Source organism: Oncorhynchus masou, chromosome 21, assembly GCF_036934945.1.
Source record: "Oncorhynchus masou masou isolate Uvic2021 chromosome 21, UVic_Omas_1.1, whole genome shotgun sequence".
In the NCBI taxonomy this organism is placed as follows: domain Eukaryota; kingdom Metazoa; phylum Chordata; class Actinopteri; order Salmoniformes; family Salmonidae; genus Oncorhynchus; species Oncorhynchus masou.
The window spans coordinates 6974495-6998311 of NC_088232.1; the positions used below are offsets into that span (position 1 = coordinate 6974495).

The window sequence follows — 23817 nt, forward strand, 5'->3', positions numbered from 1 at the left end:
TGAACAGTTGCATATCGCGGGGACTACTCGATGCTATTGCAGTCCGCCACAGGATGTTTTTGTGCTGGTCGAGGGCGGTCAGGTCTGGAGTGAACCAAGGGCTGTATCTGTTCTTGGTTCTGCATTTTTTGAACGGAGCATGCTTATCTAAAATGGTGAGGAAGTTACTTTTAAAGAATGATCAGGCATCCTCAACTGACGGGATGAGGTCAATGTCCTTCCAGGATACCCGGGCCAGGTCGATTAGGAAGGCCTGCTCACAGAAGTGTTTTAGGGAGCGTTTGACAGTGATGAGGGGTGGTCGTTTGACTGCGGCTCCGTAGCGGATACAGGCAATGAGGCAGTGATCGCTGAGATCCTGGTTGAAGACAGCGGAGGTGTATCTGGAGGGCCAGTTGGTCAGGATGACGTCTATGAGGGTGCCCTTGTTTACAGAGTTAGGGTTGTACCTGGTGGGTTCCTTGATGATTTGTGTGAGATTGAGGGCATCTAGCTTAGATTGTAAGACTGCCGGGGTGTTAAGCATATCCCAGTTTAGGTCACCTAAAAGAACAAACTCTGAAGCTAGATGGGGGCGATCAATTCACAAATGGTGTCCAGGGCACAGCTGGGAGCTGAGGGGGGTCGGTAGCAGGCGGCAACAGTGAGAGACTTATTTCTGGAGAGAGTCATTTTCAAAATTAGTAGTTCGAACTGTTTGGGTATGGACCTGGAAAGTATGACATTACTTTGCAGGCTATCTCTGCAGTAGACTGCAACTCCTCCCCCTTTGGCAGTTCTATCTTGACGGAAGATGTTATAGTTGGGTATGGAAATCTCAGAATTTTTGGTGGCCTTCCTGAGCCAGGACTCAGACACGGCAAGGACATCAGGGTTTGCAGAGTGTGCTAAAGCGGTGAGTAAAACAAACTTAGGGAGGAGGCTTCTGATGTTGACATGCATGAAACCAAGGCTTTTTCGATCACAGAAGTCAACAAATGAGGGTGCCTGGGGACATGCAGGGCCTGGGTTTACCTCCACATCACCCGCGGAACAGAGGAGTAGTATGAGGGTGCGGCTAAAGGCTATCAAAACTGGTCGCCTAGAGCATTGGGGACAGAGAATAAGAGGAGCAGGTTTCTGGGCATGGTAGAATATATTCAGGGCATAATGCGCAGGCAGGGGTATGGTGGGGTGCGGGTACAGCGGAGGTAAGCCCAGGCACTGGGTGATGATGAGAGAGGTTGTATCTCTGGACATGCTAGTTGTAATGGGTGAGGTCACCACATGTGTGGGAGGTGGGACAAAGGAGGTATCAGGGGTATGAAGAGTGGAACTAGGCGCTCCATTGTGAACTAAAAACAATAACTAACCTGAACAACAGTATATTTCTTGGGTACAGGAACAATGGTGGACATCTTAAAGCATTTGGGGATGGCAGACTAGGATAGAGAGAGATTGAATACGTCCGTAAAAACTCCAGCCGGCTGGTCTGCGCACGCCTTGGGATGCCGTCCGGGCTGGCAGCCATTTAAGAGTTAAGTCCCTGCCACATGCTTCTTTGCTTATGAGCCGTTGAATTGCAACTCCACTTTGTCCCTGTACTGACTTTCTGCTTCTTTGATTGCCTTGAGTTTGTAGCTGGTCTGTTTGTACTCCATGTTCCGGGTCACCTTACCGTGGTTGAATGCTGTGGTTCCAAAGTTTTGCGCAAATACAGCAATCTATCCCTGGTTTTTGGTTGGGGTATGTTAGAAACTCTGATGTACACACAGAAACGTGACAAAATGTTAACTACAGTCAAGCCTCTCTAACACTGATTCAAGTATTCTAACAATATGGATCTATTGGAGTCTTTGCAATGATAACCAAGTCAGTCAGCACAGAGTCAAATTTGCATTTAATTTCAACAAAATGATCATACACTCACATAACATGAAGTACAGTACTTATTGCACATAACGATACATGATACTTTTCACTAACACTTTACCTTTAATGTAAATCTGGTACCCTCACTTTAATAAAATACATGTTTGAATACTTTGGAAAAGGTTCAACATTCCACACATCTTCAATATTTTTTGTCAAGTAAATTTGAATTAAGGCACTCATTATCTCACTATAAAATACCAGTATCAACCTAAAGTGACAAGCAGTTAGGGTTGGACCCATCAATTAAGCATTTTTACAGACACCATCACCATATCATCTACTCTGATGCATCATACTCATTTCCTCAGTTCACCTCATCCAGTTCCCTACTACACCCAAAACCAACAGAAGTAACTACAAACGAACTAGTACTACTACAAGTCACTAGACTCTATACATGGGCCGTGTGCATTTTCTGATGGTGTATTCTGCGGTTGCTCCTCTGAGAACCTCTTCCCGCAGTGTGTGCAGGCGAACGGTCTCTCTCATGTGTGGACCTTCAGGTACATCTTCAGCTGGTGGGAGAACCGCTTCCCAAACTGGGGAAGCTGTTTGATTTCTCTCCTGTGTGGACCCTCTGGTGCCTTTTCAGGTTGAACGAGTGGGAGAAACTGGCCTGGCACAGGTGGCAGCCGAACGGTTTCTCCCCCGTGTGCATTCTCTGGTGCCTCTTCAGGTTGGAAGAGTCAGAAAAACTAGCCTGGCACAGGTGGCAGCTGAATGGTTTCTCCCCCGTGTGCATCCTATGGTGGAGCTCCACCTGTTTGGGGAAACTGAAGGCTTTCCCACAGAACGAGCACGGGAAGCGCTTCTCTTTGGCCCTGCCACCTTTACTGATTACGTCTCTGTCATTTGTCAGTGGGCTTGTTGAGGCATTGTCTGAGTTCTGGTTTAACATTAGGAAATTGTGAGGAGGATGAAGGCCAGGGAGTGTCTTTGTTGTCTCAGGGTCCATGTTCCAGTTGATAGAGCCTATAGAAGGCAGACTGAAGGCAGCACCTGTTAGGGGGTTAACCTGAGGCCCCATCAGTCTCTCTGAATCACAACTATAGGAGCAGGATGGAGCATCACTAGCCAAGTCTATGTCTGTTCTCTCCCGTCGCATATGGACACCTCCCCATCCCTGCAGACCAAATCTACGCCTCGCCCTGGTCTCAGCCAGTCTGTTGTCATGGAGACTAAGTTTGTTTGTTGTTTTATGTTCGACAGTCTGTTTCTGGTTGTGGTTAACAGCATTGTTCCCCAGCTCAGAGTTGAAGACGCTGTCCCATCCACTGACCACTATGTTGCCTCTAGTCCTGTCCTGCTCAGTGATATCATCCCCTGGGCCTTTGGCTGCACCGGTCTGGGTCTGGAAATCTAAGATGGATGCCCAGTCTCCTCTGTTAGCCTCCAGCCAACCATCTGCAAAAAAGATTACAAACATGGCAGTGAAAAAACTCCATATCTAGAGTTGAGTCACCTGGTGAAGTTTATACACATTATAATGTGTGTTTCGGTAACTAAACATAAGTTAAATTGATTTCATGAATGAAGAAAATAAATAGCCAGGTGCATCACTATTCCCATTGAAGATATATTACTGTATGTAGGCTATATGTATTTCTCTTACCTTGCTCCCCCATCTTTAGTCCACTGAGCAGATCAATGCTCTCTGGTCCGTCTTCTATTGTCTCCTCGTTGACCAGCAGCAGATCAGGCTTCCCATCCTCCATGTCTACTGACTGTAAGAGATACAGAGTGAGAGGATGTTGGATCAAGAAATCTGATATGAGCACACTGCTATGGAGCATCTTCTGATTGGGCAATGAGGGATTGCTATGAGTATTATGCAAACGCATTAGTCAATTTGATTACTTGACACATTTTAAATGGTTTGATCATTCAAAAGGCATGGTCCCACACGTAAGACAACGAATCAAGACCTGGGCCCGTATCCACAAAGACTCTGAGTAGGAGTGCTGATCAAGGATCAGTTTTGCCTTTTAGATCATAATTAATAAAATTCTTAGATCAGCAGTCCTACTCTGAGAGACTTTGTGGATACGTACCCTGACCTAATACCATTCAGACAGAAGTTCACAGTGGGCTCACCTCAGTGAGACTGTGTGTGGTCCTGTGCTGCTCAGCTGGTTTCTCTGTGGGTTCAAGAGGTGTAGTCTGGTTGTCCTCTGTGATCATGGGACCCTCAGGGTTCCCCAGACCCTCCTCACACCCCTCCTCCTTCACAAGCAGCACCTCTGGACCCTCCTCCTGGAAGAGACAGGTGATACAGATTACACAGACATACATTCCCTCAGGTACATACACACAGATAAACACACTTTCAACATAGTGGGGATGGGTAAATACTATGTTTGAGTCTCACACGATTTCACAAATTCCTGTACATGCAAATGTAACTGCAAAATTATTGGCACCCTTGATGAAGATCAGGGAAAATACTAAACAAAAAAGATTGTTCATCTTTATCAAGTTTCCATAATTTAGCACCCCATTGAATATGCCTTATATACAGTATATAAAGTAGTTGAATGGAAATAATGAAACACATATCCTACACAGTGGAAACACTATGTGACCGACTTTTTAGGCTTAAGCCATATATATATATATATATATATATATATATCACAGAATGTCTGGAAGCAATATTCAACACTGAAATATGTTACTCTCGTTATTCCAAATGTATCTGGATTATTTTCTGCTGACAATGAACATTCATCAGTCTTTGATGCTGGGTTTGATCCAAACGTTAGAAGCTATCGAGTGGAATGGTTACTTCTATAGCTCGGTATCCATTCATTTGACGACAGATTTGAAAGAAAACGTGCACATTTTCCCACCAGTGGTGTTTCCACCAAACTGACTTGATGCAGATAAAAAAAAAACATTGCGTGATGACGTAGCGCACACGAAATGTACTTTTTCGCTTACGTTCTCACGTACATAATAAAATATTACGTTCAATGTGTTTCCATCGCATTTTCAACTCTACGGATAGTATCGTCTTACAAACTGTTGCGTTAAATAGCAAATGTGCCTAATCTGGTATTGGCACGTGGGCTCTAGCCAACAGCGCGCAGATACAGTACGGGTAGGCTAGTCTACGTCATGATATTATTATGGAAAAGAGCAAGAATATTTGTCAAACGTAAGTCAAGCCTTGATATTTCTTTGAAAATGAGCATCAAGATCACCGTGCACTTTCACCACCCTCGGGAGCCTAATACACTACATGGTTTCCCTGAGTCGTAGTGGGAGGACCACACACCATGTCATCGCGTGACTCCAAGTTTACTTCGATATGATGGCTTTTATATCAACATTTGCGCATAAAGGCGTTTCCACCGCCCTCTCTCATAATGAATTTTACAGACTCAAAAAGATCCCATGTCGAACAAACAAATTCTGTAGGCATTTAGAAAATTGTACCGAAACGTCCTGTTTCCATCACAGCTGCCATGATTTTTTTCTCTCAGTATGACTAAACATGGTTCATGTTATAGAGTGGAATGGTTTTTCTGCTCCTGTGTGGACCTAGAGGTATATTTTCAGCTGGTCCTGGTGGGAGAACCTCTTCTCACACTGGAGGCAGCTGTAGGATTTCTCCCCTGTGTGGACCACCTGGTGCCCCTTCTGGTGTCCAGCTTGGGTAAAGTGCATACTGGGTACAGCTGAAGGATTTCATCCCTGTTTAGATCCTATACACTACTACTGTACTGGTTCCAGTCCTCTCTAGACAGAGCAGTCTGTCTCTAAACCCAAGGGCATGTTGCCAGGGTCCCAATGGGATTGAATCGTCCTCATGCTCGGGTTACTCTTAAGTCAGGAGCAGGAGGACAGTCCAGTGGCCCCAGCTCCAGTCTCTCTGGGTCTGATCTCTGGTCAGATCCTTTGTGCAAGAGCCTTTGTGTTGAAGTCTCTGTGTCTGTCTCTGACTTGAAGACGGTGTTCTGCGTTCTACTGACCTTCGTGATGCTGCAGCAGGTCCTGGGTTGGGGCGTGGCAGTGCGGTTCTCCGTGGCTACAGGGGGCGTCCCAATCCCGATGTCTCTTCTGTGTCGTGGGTCCTCTCCTTCAGACCTCTCCTGCTTGACCTCAGGACCTCTAGCCTCTACATCTGCAGACTGACACAACAAGGGAGGTTATTTTTGGTACATGAGTTGAATAGAATAACAATGTCATAGAGAAGTCTCACAAGCTCCCCTATGGTAGATAAATAAGGATGATCGAGAAGAAAAAGAAACGCACACTCTCGGTGCTCAGATGCAAAAACGTAATTACCAACGTTTCGACAACCAAGCTGTCTTCATCAGGGTATAATCACAAGCACTGCGGGATGACTCGTTTATGTAGTGTCAAAAGACACAGGTGTCTGTAATCATGGCCAAGAGTGGCCTAATATCATTGGTTAATTATCAAATATTAAAATGTCATACAAAGAACAGCATACAAACAAATGGATAGCATACCATCATAGAAAAATATGACTACACAAGCTTACAAACAATTACAATGGCAAAGTCACAATAATCACAAGAATGGCTTCAGATCAAAGTCTACGTTGAGACCGAAGGGCGCAAGGGTGTTTAAGTTAAAGATCCAGGCAGCCTCTCGTTTTAACAATAAATTATCAAGGTCACCCCCTCTCCTAGGGAGGGTGACATGTTCGATGCCAATATAACGCAGAGACGAAATCGAGTGGCCTGCCTCCAAGAAGTGGGCCGCAAATGGATAAGTAAAGGTTTTACACCTAATGGTGCTTCGATGCTCTGAGATACGTACTTTTAATTCGCGCTTTGTTTTACCTACATATTTTTTACCACAAGGACAAGTTATAAGATAAATAACTGCCTTAGTGGAGCACGTAATAACACCTTTGATTGGGATCGATTTCCCTGTTTGTGGGTGTTTGAAGGATGTACATTTATAAGTGCCATTGCATTGAGCACAGCCATTACATTTGTAATTTCTATCCAGTAGGGGCGCAAATAGACGTTGTTCAGAAATATCTTGTTGTGGTAAATCAGAGTGTACCAATTGGTCTCTGAGATTTCTGCCCCGCGAGAATACGACCAAGGGAAGGTCCGAAAACACATTACCGAGACGATCGTCGCATTTTAGAATGTGCCAATGTTTGTGAACAATTCCCTTAATTTGTTCAGAGCACTTTGAATAGCGGGTAGTTAGAACACAAGAATGCGTTTTTTTGTTTTGAATTTTCTCAATGGCAATATTAATCTGATCATTCTTGTAGCCCCTCTCCTTGAACTTTCTTTGCGTCTCAGCCATATTTCTGTCGAAATCGGATTGTTTTTTGCAAATTCTTTTGATTCGACAGAATTGGCTGTAGGGCAAACCATTTTTCAAGAGAAGTGGGTGACAACTATCAGCCCTCAACAAACTGTTACGATCAGTAGGTTTCCTGTAAAGATTATCTTCACACAAGATTAGAAGATCAAGAAAACTGATTTGACGTGTGTCAGATTGCATAGTAAATCTCAGATGCTCAGAACAGGAGTTAAGAAAAGCATGGAATGCCTGTAGCTGTTTTGCATCACCCCTCCATAGAACAAAAATACCATCAATATACCGTTTCCAAATAATGACGTGAGACAAGAAAACATTTTTGAGAGGATTGAAAATAGACTGTTTCTCCATGTAACCCACGTACAAATTAGCATAGTTAGGAGCCATGGGGGATCCCATAGCAGTACCTTTCGTCTGAATAAAGAAATCATTTAGAAACATGAAATATTTATGTGCGAGTACTATTTCAGCCAATGTTACAATGCAGGCACTGGAAGGAAGTTCACTAGGGTCACGTTGCAGAAGAAAATGTTCCATAGCTTCAATACCGTCCTCGTGTGGAATATTTGTGTATAACGACTCAACATCAAAAGTAACTAACAAGGTATTCTCGGGGAGAGGATCAATAGATTCAATAATAGAGTTCATACTGCTGGTGTCCTTTATAAAGGAGGGGAGCTGTTCTGCGAGTGGTCTAATAAAAAAAAATCAACAAAAGTAGATAGAGGGGCCGTTACTGCAACAAGGCCCGCTACAATAGGGCGCCCTGGAGGTTGTGTAACATTCTTGTGTAATTTCGGCAAAGTGTAGAAAGTGGCAATTTTAGGGTGTTGAATAGCCAAAAAACCCTGTTCTTTTTTGGTTATCTGACCAGAACTTAAATACCTATCTAGGACAGTAAAGATAGTGTTCTGAAATTGGGAAGTGGGGTCACTTCTGAGTTTCTTGTAAAAGGTATTGTCAAGCAGCTGTCTATGACACTCATGTACATAAACTGTCCTATCCATGAGTACAACTGACCCACCCTTATCAGCAGGACGAATAAGGACTGACGTATCGGATTGTAAATCAAGCAAAGCTTGTTTTTCATCCTTAGGTAAATTATGGAAAGATTTGTAACCCTGTTCTTAAGGAGATTTCCAACATCATTTTCCATAAGTCTGCAATATGTCTCGAGCGAGTGATTGCGATTGGCTGGAGGTATAAAATAACTCTTGCTTCTAAAAGGAGTCAGAGTATGTGCAGGAGCGCAACCTACTAGTTCAATAGAAGTGTCAGAATTAGGGGAGCTAAAGTATTCCCTTAAGCGGATATTTCTAAAAAACTTAAACATGTCTACCTTAACATCAAAATCGTTGCACTGGGTTGTAGGCACAAAAGATAACCCTTTATTAAGCAAAGAGACTACTGATCGTAACAGTTTGTTGAGGGCTGATAGTTGTCACCCACTTCCCTTGAAAAATAGTTTGCCCTACAGCCAATTCTGTCGAATCAAAAGAATTTGCAAAAAACAATCAGATTTTGACAGAAATATGGCTGAGACGCAAAGAAAGTTCAAGGAGAGGGGGTACAAGAATGATCCGATTAATATTGTGTTCTAACTACCCGCTATTCAAAGTGCTCTGAACAAATTAAGGGAATTGTTCACAGACATTGGCACATCCTAAAATGCGATGATCTTCTTGGGTATGTGTTTTCGGACCTTCCCTTGGTCGTATTCTCGCGGGGCAGAAATCTCAGAGACCAATTGGTACACACTGATTTACCACCCCAAGATATTTCTGAACAACGTCTATTTGCGCCCCTACTGGATGGAAATGACAAGTTTAATGACTGTGCTCAATGCAATGGCACTTATAAATGTACATCCTTCAAACACCCCCAAACAGGGAAATCGATCCTAATCAAAGGTGTTATTACGTGCTCCACTAAGGCAGTTATTTATCTTATAACTTGTCCTTGTGGTAAAAAAATATGTAGGTAAAACAAAGCGCGAATTAAAAGTAAGTATCTCAGAGCATCGTAGCACCATTAGGTGTAAAAACTTTACTTATCCAGTTGCGGCCCACTTCTTGGAGGCAGGCCACTCACAAGTAGACAATGGACCTGATCGGACAGCTCAGAGCCTCTGCTCTTTTCTGTCCATAAGAAACAATTGGATTGGTGGAAGAGGCAGGGCAGGCCAGGAACAAGGAAGAAGGGTGTGGTCAGCAGGGCATCCCCCGAGGCTGAATGCCCTAAGGTTTTTATCAGAAAGGTTGTAGATTAGTTTCGCCTTTTTGCTTTTCCGACATGAGTTCGTGGTGTTTTGTTTTAAAAATAGAGGTAAAAAAGAAAAGAAAAAGAAAAAAGAGGGATAAAAGAACGTCATTAAAAATATAGCCCACAGCTGTGCATGAGGAGAGGGCATTCACATATATCTACACATTTTCATACACTTTGTTTTGTATTTTTTTGTATTTTGTGTTTTTTTGTTGTTGTATTTTGTATTTTGTCTTCCTCTCTACCAGGTCAGCTTCAGCATTATGGACATGGGTGTATCTGTGGTCCATTTGGCCTGTCCCTCGGCTTCCTTCAATGATGGGTTGTGAGTGGCTCTGTTGATGAACTTCTGGCCAATGATTGACTGTCTATTGTTGATTGATGTCAGTCCAGATATGCTGTTAACGTAATGGTTGCTGATGTATCTTGGTAGCCTGTAAGCCATTTTTGCTGCCATGTTTTGGACTATCTGTAGCTGATTCATCTGCTGCGGTGAAGCTGTTATCCAGGCTGGCAGGGCGTATTCAAAGAGGGGTCGGATGTAGCTGATGTAGACTTTCAGCACTGTCTGAGGTGAGGCTCCATATTTTCTTCCGCACAGCGTTTTTAGGTGGTTTAGTCTTTTTCGTCCCCCTCTCTCTATGTTTGCTATATGGGTTGTCCAGCGCATGTTCTTCTGGAAGGTGACTCCAAGGAATTTTGCTTCTTTTTCTACTTTTATTGTTTCACCGTAGAGTTTGAGATCTATGGGTTTCCTGTTTTTTTTCCTGGTGCTTTTTGTGAAGAGGACACATTGGGTCTTTTGTGGGTTCAATTTTACTCGCCACATGTTGGACCACGACTCGATCATTTCAATAGACTTCTGGAGTTTTTTTGCAGCAAGTTGAGGACATTTGGAGCTGGACCAGTAGCAGAGGTCATCGGCAAACTGTGAGACTTGACCTATGGTGGGTGGAGGGTAGTAGATGTCTGATATGTAGAGTAGAAAAAGTAGCAGGCTTAGAACTGCCCCCTGTGGGACACCTGCCTCCGGGGTGAAAGATGAGGATATTGCTGTGGAGACCTTCACTTTAATTGTACGGTTGTGGAGAAAGCTTGTGATGATGTTTCTGATGGAGAGCGGTAGTTTGAGATTGGAATCTGCGAGCCGGTAACACAGTCCATTGTGCCACATCTTGTCAAATGCTTTCTCTATGTCAAAGAAAACCGCCAGGGTAAGTTATTTTTTCTTGAAGTTCCGAAGGATGTCCTCTGACAGTCTTAGAATGTTATCGGTGGTTGATCTTGCTTTCCTGAAGCCAGCTTGGTGGATTCCAAGGAGGCCCATTTCCTCTGTGTGGCCGCTCAGTCTTTGGGTGAGTACTCGCTCAAACAGCTTCCCGACATGACTGAGGAGGCTGATTGGTCTGTAACTTGTGACGTTGTATGGGTCTTTGCCAGGTTTGTGGATCATTGTGACAACTGCAGATTTCCAGGGTAGGTGAAAGTAGCCTTCCGTGAGACATGCTGTGAAGAGGTTGGAAAGAATGTGCAGGTATTCGTCAGGTGCTTGTTTGATGAGTGTGCTGTCAATGTTGTCTTCCCCTGGTGCTTTGTTTTTTTCAGGTGGGTCTTGATTTCGTCTATGCTCACAGAGCGGGTGAGGGGATGGTCTACTGGTGTTGGATTTGAGGTGTACACTGTTTTCTGCATTTCTCTGTCGACGATGGTTTTCCAGTCTTTGTCAAAGAGAGGATCGTCGGGACAAGAATTAACATTTTGTAGGTGATTTCTGAATAATGTTGCTTTTGTTTTGTTGTCTTCGATGAGTTGGTTTTGAGACTTTAGCACAGGTATGATGTTATTGGATTTGTCTCCGTTGATTGTTTTGATTTTTTGCCAGAAGGTCCGGGGGTTGTTGTCTGTATCTAGCTGGTGATAGAAGGCAGTCCACTGTTTCTGTTTGTGGAGGGTGAGTTGGTGTCTGATGTGATTCTGCAACCGATTAACTTCTGTTTTCAGGTTGGGTGCTCTTGTTCTAATAAAGTCTCTCCGGATCTTTCTTTTCTGCTTGATGAGACTGAGGATATGTGGTGGGAATTGTTGTTGTGGTGGTCTGGTGGTGGTAAGTGGGATGGTCTCTTCCCGGGCCTGGATGAGGATACTCCCTATTCTCTCCGCCAGCTGGTCCAGATCTTTGTGGTTCTGCGTTGTTACTGCAATATTTGTTATCTTGGCTGTAATGCAATTTCTGTATTTTTCCCAGTCTGCTTTCTTGTAGTTGTATCTTTGCTTTTCAGGTGCTTGTTGGAGTTGGAGAGAGAAGGAGGCAAGGACAGGAAGGTGGTCACTTCCCACGTCGTGGCTGACAGAGAAGCTAAGAAGCTTAGCAGCCAAGTCCGGGGAGCAGAGGACAAGATTAAGGATGTCTGCCATGGAGTTTGAAGAATGGATGTGTGTGGGCTCGTTGGTGTTGAGGATGGCCAGGATTGTGCTGTCGAGGATATCCCTTAATACTCTTCCCGATGTGTTTGTAGTATTACAGTTGAAGTCGATGTGTTTGGCATTAAAATCTCCCATTATGATGGTGTGGCAGTTGTTGTCTGCAAGGGTGGCGATCAATTTTTCGGAGGGTGTTGTTGCGGGTGGACAGTATATGGTGGCTACCAGAAGAGTTGTTTGTGCATTTAGGAGTCTTTTTGCTGCAGTGTACTCATTGTTGTTGAGTTCTTTTTTGGTGAGGTTGAAAATGGCTTCAGAGTACTCTATTCCTTCTTCTAAAAGCAGTGCCACACCCCGATCCTTCCTTAGAATGTTAAAGCCAGGAATACGGAATCTTGCATTAGTACTTAGGAAGGTTTCGTTGATAGAGGCAATGCTGGTTTGCTTTTCTAGAAGAAGTTGCTTCAGCTCCTGCTTGTTTCTCCTTAACTCTCTGATGTTGATATGTAGAACATTTATTGGAGTAGCCATTTCGTTTGGAGTGTAGTTAACTTGGAATCGCCTTCTACAGCCTTAAGAGGGGCCATCTCTGTGTTTCCTTATGCTGTCCATAACTATCTTTACCATTTCTTCATCTCCGCATATTCTTTTCAGATCCTCCTGCAGGTGAGTGGTGCTGGTGAGAGGCTGGGAGCTGGAGAGGCTTGGTGTTGTGAGATGGTTGGTAGTGGCTGTGCTGATGGTGGTAGTAGTCCTGGTGGGCTTGGTGGTGGTGAGGGCTAGATAGGTGGGGCATTGTCTGGAGACCGATGAGTGGGCGCCGCCACAGTTGGCACAGCTGGCATCATTTTTCTCTTTGGGGCACTCTTTATGGTGGTGGTTTTCAGCACATCGCAGACATTTGATCTGGTTTTTGCAGTCTGTGGAGACGTGGTTGAATTCTTGACATTTGTAGCACTGTTTGATAATGGCGGGGGGTGGCCGTGCTTTTTCTACCCTGAAGTGGAAGTAGTTCATGTAGAATCCCTCTAGCAGAGCAGTAGGCCAGGCGCGTCGTCCGGGTTGCTGAGGTGAATACGGATGAAAGTGGTCGGTTGCTGTGTGGCTCGGCTGACGATCCTGTTTACTTTAGTGGTTGTAAAAAAAAAGAGCACTGCCCAGCCTATGGAAAAATATGCAAATCCTGTGGTACAGCTAATCACTTCGCAAGGGTCTGCATGAAAAGCAAGAGAAAGGAGGGTAAAGTGCACTCCATGGAAACAAACACAGCTGAAGGGAACGACAGCACAGAGGATGTATATGCTAGCGAGTGCATAGGGGCAGTGAGGACAAAAGTGGTTTGTCACTCTGCTACTTAATAATAAATCACAGCAATGCCAGCTAGATTCAGGGGCCACATGCAACGTTATGGGCCTTAAAGACAAAAGGAGGCTCCGCGCCCAGAGACAAACTCACACAGAGTAGCACCAAGCTGAAACTGTATTCAGGCCAGTTCATGACCTCTGTAGGCCTGTTTGTGACAGAGTGTGTTTTACGTGGCCAGAAATACACCCTTGAGTTTGAAATAGTTGAGGCTAGTCAACAGCCATTACTGTCAGGTTCTACATGCGAGCGCCTTGGGCTTATTAACTTCACCATCCCAGCTGATCTTAACATTACAGACAAAGTCAAGGCTGGGCCCCTGAGCAAGGAGACCCTCCTAAGCAAGTACCATGATGTCTTCAACGCACCGGTTGAGTCAGTTCCCGAGGAAGTCCACTTTGAGTTGGACGCAGCGATCCAGCCTGTCCAGTGTGCACCCCGCAATGTACCAGTGGCCATGAAAGCAGCTACGAAGGCTCAGCTTGACAAATACGAAGCAGATGGCCACATCATATCCGTCAACGAGCCTACAGACTGGATAAGTAATATGGTTATCGTCAAGAAACCAGACAAGCTACGGATATGCATTGATCCTAAACACCTCAACTGGGCTCTGTGACGTTCACATTACATTATGCCCACGTTGGAGGATGTTCTTTACAAGCTCCCAAAGGCCAGAGTCTTCACGCTCATGGATGCCAGAGATGCCTTCCTGCAGTGCAAGCTCGACGAGCCCAGCAGCTACATGACCACCTTTTGGACACCCTGGGGCAGGAAGAGGTGGTTGAAGCTTCTGTTTGGTGTCTCCATGGCTCCAGAGGTGTATCAGTGGAAACAGCATGAGCTGTTGATGGGACTCAGTGGCGTGGAACCCATAGCAGATGACATCCTCGTAGTGGGCTGTGGGGACAGTGATGAGGAGGCAGAATGTGACCAAGCTGCTGGTCCTGATGGTCAGATGCAGACAGATCAAGCTAAGGCTAAGCATAAAAAAGCTTCAGTTTAAAGTGCCAGAGGTCCGTTTTCATGGGCACATCTTGTCCTCCACCGGATTGAAGGCGGATCCTGAAAAAGTGAAGGCTGTCTTGGAAATGCCCCACCCATCTGACGTGAAGGGAGTGCAGCGCTTCGTCGGATTTGTCACCTACCTGGTCAAATTCCTACCGCGGCTCTCTGAAGTGTGTGAGCCACTGAGGAGGCTCATGGACAAGGACACCATCTGTCATTGACTCCCAAAACATGACGCAGCGGTGAGGGAAATAAAACAACTGGTCACCCAGACACCTGTGCTGCGATACTACAATGTGTCAACCTGTCACGATTCAGAGTGACTCAAGCCAGTATGGACTTGGCTGTTGCCTCATGCAGGAGGGCCAGCCTGTGGCATTCGCCTCTAGGGCACTCACCCCAACAGAGCAGAACTATGCCCAGATAGAGAAGGAGTGCCTCAGCATTGTGTTTGCATGCCAACGCTTCCACCAGTACCTGTATGGGCGCGACAATATTACCGCAGAGACAGATCACAAGCCCCTTATTGCTATATTCAGCAAGCCTCTCCTGAATGCCCCAAAACGACTGCAGAGCATGCTACTGGCCCTACAAAACTACAACCTCAAGGTGGTGTATAAGCCAGGGCCAGAGATGTATGTGAGTGACACGCTCAGCAGGGCTACTGCATCAGGCACTCACACACGCTCCATGCATGAACAACACGCAGTGTGCAGCTTACAAACAGAGCAAGTGGATGTTGAACACATCAACCAGGCTGACTACCTCAATGTTACGGACCAGCGCCTTATACAAATCAGACAACACACAGACAGGGACGAGCAACTCCAGGCATTGAGGTCTGTGATTCTGATGGGCTGGTCCGACTTCAGGGAAGAAACTGCTTTAGCCGTCAGAGAATATTGGCCAGTCAAAGAGGAGCTCAGTGTTCAAAATGGAGTAATATTCAAGAGTCAGAGAGTCGTTATTCCCCGGTCTCTGCGCCCTGAGATGTTGGCACGCGCGCACTCAAGTCACATAGGAGGTGAGGCCTGTTACAGACAAGCACGTGACACACTGTATTGACCAGGAATGCAGAGTGAAATCAAAGACTATGTCAGTAAATGCACAATCTGCAATGAATATGCCATTGAGCAACAGAGAGAGAGACGATGATGTCCCACGAGCTACCGATGCGCCCCTGGCAGATAGTAAGTCTAGATCTCTTCCAGCACAGTGGCAAAGACTTTCTGCTGGTAGTCGATCATTACTCAGACTTTTGGGAGATCGACCTCCTCCCGACCTCTCAGCAGAGACAACGATCAAACGCTGCAAGGCTCAGTTTGCCCGCTATGGCCAGCCAGACAGGGTAATTTCAGACAATGGACCCCAATTCTCCGGAGTTGAGTTCCGAAAATTTGCTGCAGGATGGGAATTCGAGCACGTCACTTCATCACCACGACACCAAAAAGCTAATGGGAAGGCGGAGTCCGCAGTAAAAATCGCAAAGAACCTCTGCAAAAAGGCTCTGCGAGAGGGCAAAGATGCCTGAAAAGCAATCCTGTAGTGCCGCAATACCCCGACAGAAGGTATGGATAGCAGCCCGGCACAGCACCTCATGGCACGGCGCTTAAAAGCAGCTCTGCCAGTAGCCAGCACTCTCCTGGGGCCATGTGTGGTGACAGACGTGCTGGTGAAGCTACGTCACAGAAGACAGGTCTCCAAGTTCATCTACAACAAATCAGCAAAAGATTTACCTGAGCTCAGGGTGGGTGAAACGGTGTGAATGAAGCCCCTACCAGGGGACCAGACAGGCCTCTGGAGACTCGGACCCTGTATACAGAAAGTGGCACCACACATGGCTCCAGTACCGTAACAGGGTTGACCTTCGGATTGCTGAGCCAGCACCTACTCAGAACCCTGATGGCCAAAGGGGTCGCATGACAAAATACTTAATCTGTTGGTTTCCCATCTGGGATTGTTGACAGACAGATAAAAGTGAAGAGAATATCAAAAGGTGTTGTTACCTGAGGAAAATAATAATAATAGTAAACTGTTCATGTTGGAAATTGTTATTATTTTATTAAATGGAAGATGTTATGGGTGTAAGATTCCATCTGTTGGTAAATGTTCATTACTGCAACTCTTGTGTTTTACTGGGGTGCTTGAGATACCCAGATGTGTTTTGATGTACTGAACATTACTCGCATAAATGCATTCAAACAGTAGCCTTAATTAATTGGCCACATTTTATGTACTGTCATTTTTCATGTTACACTATGACACTAACCTCTATCACGATAACTTGCTGGGTTGAGGTTCCACTCCCCTCATCAACGGTGATTGGTTGGTCATCTCTCCACACGTTGTGACCCGCTGGCTTCACAAAGCTCCTGTGGCCTCCAGTGAGAAGTCCTGAGAGAAAGAGGTGGTGAGGTACTGTCAATGGTATACTGTACACTAATGACACTGCCTGTGTAACAGTATACCTTTCTAAACCCATACCCGGGCTTGAACCAGGGACCCTCTGCACACATCAACAACTGACACCCATAAAGCATCGTTACCCATCGCTCCACAAAAGCCTCGGCCCTTGCAGAGCAGGGGAACTACGACTTCAATGTCTCAGAGCAAGTGACGTCACCGATTGAAACGCTATTTAGCTCGCACCACCGTGAACTAAGCCAGCCGTTTCACATTCGTTACACCTGCAACTAAGTAAAGTTCATGATGCCGTTGACGTTAAAGGGCCCGAGGACCAAAGATCCACCACTACATTTTACAGTAAGGTATGAGGTTATTTTCTGCTCGTGCATTCTCATTTCGAAAACAAACCCACCATTGGTGTGCGTGGCCATATAGCTCTATTTCATGTTATCCAACAAATGATTCTGATTAATAAGGCAGTAATACACAATGAATTGGTATATACAGCCTGAAACTAATGCCTGCAAATTTAAAATTGTGTAAAAGTACTATACATTTAAACTTACTCTGGCAGACAAAATATAGACAGGAAAGTATTGTTTACCCAACTTTTTAGAGAGCTGGTGGGTAATATGGTTCAATTTGGCACCAAGGTAAAAAAAAAAAATTTGGGGGGTTATTCGTTTTTCATCTTCAATAGCTATGCCAGGACAATGAAAATGGTATATTCTGAATCAGAGGAGGATTGTGAACAATCCAGTTGATATTACGATGTCAATAAATTAATCTTAAATTGCGCTTGCTTTTTAAATGACTGAATATATACAGGGCAATTTAGCAATTAGGATTTTATCTGTAACGGTTTGATAAATTAGGCATTGTTGCAATCTGTTGGCATATAGATAAATGCACATATTTTTTCCAGTGCGGACCTTGTTCTACAAACATACCCCCCCATTGGATTACTCAGAAAGAAAGCATGCAAGTACTCCAACAGTCGAAAAATGTCAATGCCCATCCCTATTAGTTTCAGACTGTATATACCAATACATTGTGTATTGCAGCCTGATTAATCTGACTACCAACAAATGTACGTTTGCTAAATGGCATTGGCACTTGGATTGGAACCAGTGCCCTGGTCAGATGAAATGAACATTGAACTCTTGAGTGCCTATTCAGTAATCTGGCCCTGGATGTAAGGTAACACTTCTCATAACTTGTTGATACACAATTTATTGATTGACTATGTTCCATGCATCACTTTAAAAAGTAAAGAAGAGTTTGCACTTAATTGACACGGCTGGTTAAAAATATATATATATGTGCAAGATAGCCAAGTATCAGGGGAAGTATGGTATACTATCCAAAAACTGACAAAGACCCAATTCTGTAACACATCTGAACACATGCGCAGAGGGGAACGGGGCGACAGGGCCCGCAGCCTTCTGTAGAATGTACCTCTTGTCATTCCTCTGTATCGGTCCAGGATGTTGACACTACTAGATCGACTGGCGAGAACGCGCTCTCGCATTGTCCTCTCTGCGCGCTCCCGTGCCACCTTCAGTTCCAGTAGCTGTAGTTTCCTCCGCAGTCCTCTGTTTTCTTTCTGGCTTTGAGTTATTTCCAAACGAAACACTGCATAGTCGTCGTCTACGAGTTTACATATATCTGCCACGGCTGTATTTGCTAGCTCCTCCATGATGGAGGCTATTTGAGTGTGAAAAACTATATAGTTAGCCATTGTTAGCAGCTAGCTAGCGTTACCTAGATAACATATATCAACCAAGTCTCCCAGCGCGAATTAAAGACTACCTGAAGTAAGTATGTGATGCTGTGCAGTTAAATTAATCATATTTTGAGTTTCAGGGTGTTAATAAACGTTTAGATAACAATAAAAACGCTAACATCGAAATCGTTATTGGTCCTTGTTCGCTTCCGTTTACTTAAGAGAAAGGATCTTATTGGTTTGCGTCATAGGTGGAAGGGTATAATTAGATGAAAAATGTATGCGTGCTGTTCTTTGAAATACGGTACTGCTTATTACATTACACATCAAATATCCTATGATCAGTATTTTTTTAAGCTGAGAGCTGACGTGTTTATGAAGAGCAGTGTTTTAGCAAGAATAGAGTAGAAAATAGCATGACTTTACCTCAGTAAGGTAAATATTCAATAGTCCTTGTTATAGTCTGACCAACTCAGTGGCCTTGTGGTTAGTGTCTGCCCTGAGATTGGAAGGTTGAGTTCAATCCCTGGCCGAGTCATACCAAAGACTGTAAAAATGGGCCCAGATGGGTCTAGGCTTGGCACTCAGCATTAAGGAGCTAGATTAAGGCTAAGGCCCTGCAATAGACTGCGTCTTGTCCAGGGGGTGTACTTGTACGTCAAGCTGCCTCACACTATAGAAATAGGAGATGAGCTAAGGTTCATGCAAGGCTACTTACTTGTTATAGCCTATGTTTACCATCTCTCTAAAAACAGTTTTTTACAAATGATAAGTTAACAAAGTGTTACCCCAATACACTTAACATAACTATAATATAACAGCTAAAGAATGGTTCGTAGATATCCCCTGCGTACATCTCACACTGCTACGATTTCTTCCCATTGTGGACACTCCTAGGTTACTTGGGAAGGAGAAGCTCTTGTAACATAGTTTGCACATGAAGGGACTCTCCTTGAGGCAGCTGAGGAAGGTTAGACCCAGGTCCCTTCTATGAACCCTTTCAGTAGGCATTAGACGGGACCCTGAAAGAGAAGACTACCACCAGAGGGGTCTCCCGCCACTCCCTCTGAAGGCTGAATCCCAGGGTGACCTGCTCTGTTCAGCATAGATATTGTGGTGTTTGTATCATAGGAACAAGATGGTCTATCAGCCACAGGTCCTGCTTCATCCCTGCACTGAGACTGCGAAGAGAAGGGTCTGGGCTGCAGACTGGATCTCTGACTGTAGTCTCTCTGATGACCACCTGTCCACTGGTTGTGTTCTATGTTGTGGTGGAGTCTCTGTCCCTTGCGGTTGGGTCCTGGTTCCGACTCGGGAAGGAAGAGCGATGGCTCCTGATCCAGGGTTCTGAGACGGGGCCAGGGTTTGTGACCAGCCACCTCAGTGGTCCAGTCTCTCCCACCAGTAACACTGGATATCATCAGGTCTTCAAGGACTGCAGTCTGCAAACAAAGATGGTACAGAAAAGCATAAAGGTTTATATAAGAAACTCTTTACTGTACACAAACATGACATTATAAAATGTTAACCAGTCAAGCCCATCTCTAACACTGATTGAAGTACCTAACAATATGGAGCCATTGGATTGATTTTTTATGTTCAAACTCCGTCCCTGCAATGATACAAAAATAACCAAGTCAGTCAGGACAGTGTCAATTTCGTATTTAATTAAAACAAATCACATTTATTGCACAAAACGATATGTGACAAGTAGAATGACTTTTCTCATTATGGTAACACTGCCTTTTCTGTAAATCTGGTACCCTCCCTTTGATAAAATGAATGTTAAAATACTTTGGAAAATGTTTTACGTTACATTACACACAGCGTCACTACTTCATGTCAAGTAAACATGAATTAAGATACTATCATTATCTCACTATAAAACACCAGTATCAAACAGGACAAAGTTGTCACTTTTCATCAGTGAAGCATTTTTACAGACACCACCACACCAACCATCACCATATCATCTACTCTGCCTCATCATACTCATTCTTCCCTCAGTTCTCCTCATCCAGTTCTCTACTACATCCTAAACCAACAGAATGAACTATGAACTATCTAGTACTACATTACATGTCACTATACTCTAATCAGGGGCCTGTGCATTTCCCCCAGACCCCCCCCCCCAGACCCCTCCTTCTTCACCAGCAGCACCTCCTCCTCCTGGAAGAGACATGTGACACAGACACACACTCCCTCAGGTAGGTAGGCACAGATAATAAACACACTTTCAACATGGAGTGTTTACCCATCCCCACTACATGAGTCCTGTACTGTAGTTACAGAATGACTTCATTGTTGAACTCATCATGGTGGACATAAATATCATGTGGGTAAAAACAAGACAGTTATGATAAGTCAAATGTCATTATTGGTCAAACCTGACTAAACTAGTTTTACGTGTACAGTAGGTGTTTGTGTGTGGCTGTGTGTAGGTATATTCAGTAAGTATTGTAAAAACGGCTAGCTGACGCCGTCTGAATCCTCATCCGCTAGTGACTTAAATGCCGAGTTGACTTAGGTCTGACCCCAGGCGGTCCGGTAAGAACCAGGCAGATGTGTCCATATCCATGCTATTCGTTTCAAAGGAATGAAGGTGTGGCGAAAGTGTGTCAGCAGATGCCATATTCTGATCTTGACTTGATTCCCGCATAATTCCGCCACCTTTATGCACGAGGAAACTACGAATAAGGTCGAGCACACCTTCCGCTTCCAAGTGAAAAAAGCATCTATTTTTTTTCTGATAGAAATTACACCATTCTCCATGCACTGTCAGTTACAAATTGATAAGAGCTATTTGATAAGACCTAGGTAAATTAATAATCCGTTTGGATTGTAAATATAACTTACAATAGTTTAAGATCTATTTTACCTAATGATCGCTGGAGATAAATGTGAAAACTGTCATATTTCAGCTAACTAAAAAGCATGTCAACATGACCGGTATTGTGTCGTTATTCTGACTTTTAATTGTAGGCCTATGGCTTGATTTTGTAGGCATAATTTCCTTACATGGTTAGTTTAGCTTTCATTCCTCTGCCATGTCTGTGTGGTTGTTCCTGGGGGTCGCTAGCAATAGTGGATTGTATTACAAGTTGCGCAATAATTTGGGACACGTAGCCTATTTGAATCATTATGGAACGCAAATCATACATAACATTTTAAATCTGGAGCACGGATCACGACGATTGGACCGTTGTCGTCACAGTTCCGTGATTAGGTGAAGATTTATAGGACTATTGTTGAACTCCTGTTGCACACTTGTTTCACCTTCCAATATTTCATGGAATACACCATTTAATTCGGCAATTTTCATAACGAATCAAACCAATATTTTTGATTCACCAATATTTTTGTGCGTAATAGGCTCTCCAAAGCTGTTTATGTATGATTCATAAATACTTTCCTAACCCTAAATATTCTACAAGATTATATATTTTTAAATCTAACAATTGGTGCTGAAAAAGAGACGAATATGCATGTATTTATATGGCTTTCTTTCATTGATCCCTAATATTCTGAACCATTCTCTCCATATATTCCAGTTCTCTACTGCCAATGACTGGAACGAACTACAAAAAGCACTGAAACTGGAAACACTTATCTCCCTCACTAGCTTTAAGCACCAACTGTCAGAGCAGCTCACAGATTACTGCACCTGTACATAGCCCACCTATATTTTAGACCAAACAACTACCCCTTTCCCTACTGTATTTAATTTATTTATGTTGCTCCTTTGCACCCCATTATTTTTATTTCTACTTTGCACATTCTTCCATTGCAAATCTACCATTCCAGTGTTTTACTTGCTATATTGTATTTACTTTGCCACCATTGGCCTTTTTTTGCCTTTACCTCCCTTATCTCACCTCATTTGCTCACATTGTATATAGACTTGTTTATACTGTATTATTGACTGTATGTTTGTTTTGCTCCATGTGTAACTCTGTGTCGTTGTATGTGTCGAACTGCTTCGCTTTATCTTGGCCAGGTCGCAATTGTAAATGAGAACTTGTTCTCAACTTGCCTACCTGGTTAAATAAAGGTGAAATAAATAAATATATTCTAGTCTGTCGAGAAAATTCTAATTATTAAAGGTACACCAAATTTAAAGGGATGGCTTTAGATAAATGTCCTGAAAACCCTATTGATTCAAAACTCCACAAGAAAATCTGTTGGCCAGCCAGTTGGAGGGATTTCAGCAGTTGATTTAAATTGATTCAGCCCGCGCAAGGGAACCACGCCTGCAAAGCCTGTTACTCACCTGCATAAGGTACGTCTACCAACTACTGAGAAATGCGTAAGAAAAAGGTGTACATTACATAAATCTGAATCTGGCCCTTGGTCGCCACCACACAGTTGCACATACATTTACACCATAAGTGATAATGTGGTTTATTTCAGATGAACACTTCTAGAAGACACTCTGAAAACTTGGTCAACAGCCAAACTTGTCGTCTGTCTACAACTAAAAACACCAAATAGGGCAGCGAACATAGCACAACAGGGGGCTCTAAAGGTGTCAGCATGTTTCAGTTAGGCTTTAAAAGACATTCGCTTGAAAAATGAGAAAAAAGCAGCAATAGTACCGGTTTGTCCATTTTGAAATGCTGTAGCCAGAATACAGTTTCTCAAAATAGTCAGAATTAATATATAACTCAAGACATCGGTCATTAATTTTGACGTTTTTACCGATCTTAGTCGCGCAGTTTTACGTCTAAGATGTTTGGTGCCGTATTTTTCGACGAAAACGAGTTGTCTCTCGTTGAACTACAACAGACCTTTATTGAAGAATCCCTACTGTTGACCAATCACTGATGAAGGTGCGTAGACTTCGGCTCCGAACTTCTGCTTGCCTCCAGAAAAAAATGTGCGCCCGAACAGCCGAAAAAAACACTCACTGATGTCCAAAACTAACAAAAACGTCACCAAATGTCATAATAATATATTCACAAACTCTACCGAACTGTTTCGGGTGGGAAGCATGCGGGCACCTTCAGCTTGGTGGGCTAGGCAACTGTCTACCAACTCAGGCAGGTGGCTGCAATCTAAGCAGGGTAGGAGACTGCAGACCTGCAATGGGGCAGTTAACTTAGGGCCTAGCATGGCAGGGGGCTCTAAGCCTGGCAGGATAGGAAGCTGCACACCTAATAAGGCAGGGGGCTGAGATCCGTGAAGGAGACTGAAAACCTAACTGCAAAGCAAACGTTGGGCTTAGCAAGGTAGGGTGCCTAGGGCCTGAAAGAGCAGCAAACTTAGGGGTTACTAGTGCAGAAGGCTGTGGACCTAGAACAGCAGAGGACTGGGGACCTAGCACTAAGACAGGAGTCCAGGAACCTAAGTCAGAACAGTGTGAACCTGCAACTAGGGCCAGAGACTGAAGACTGGGTACGGCC

General features: G+C 44.1%; 1 protein-coding gene and 1 long non-coding RNA gene across 2 annotated transcripts; one reads left to right on the forward strand and one right to left on the reverse strand.

Annotated features, from left to right (window-relative positions):
• Positions 1-1862: 1862 nt before the first annotated feature.
• Positions 1863-18430, reverse strand: LOC135507672 (zinc finger protein ZFAT-like). Its single transcript, XM_064927267.1, has 6 exons — positions 18148-18430; positions 16553-16677; positions 5889-6047; positions 4009-4167; positions 3527-3638; positions 1863-3318 (listed from the first exon to the last, which is right to left on the reverse strand). The coding sequence occupies exons 1-6, from the start codon at positions 18428-18430 to the stop codon at positions 2426-2428; spliced, it is 1731 nt and encodes a 576-aa protein (XP_064783339.1). The 3' UTR covers positions 1863-2425.
• Positions 18418-22496, forward strand: LOC135507708 (uncharacterized). The gene is made up of 3 exons (XR_010450697.1): positions 18418-18506; positions 19313-20622; positions 21967-22496. It is a non-coding gene; the product is annotated as an uncharacterized LOC135507708 (long non-coding RNA).
• Positions 22497-23817: the final 1321 nt, after the last annotated feature.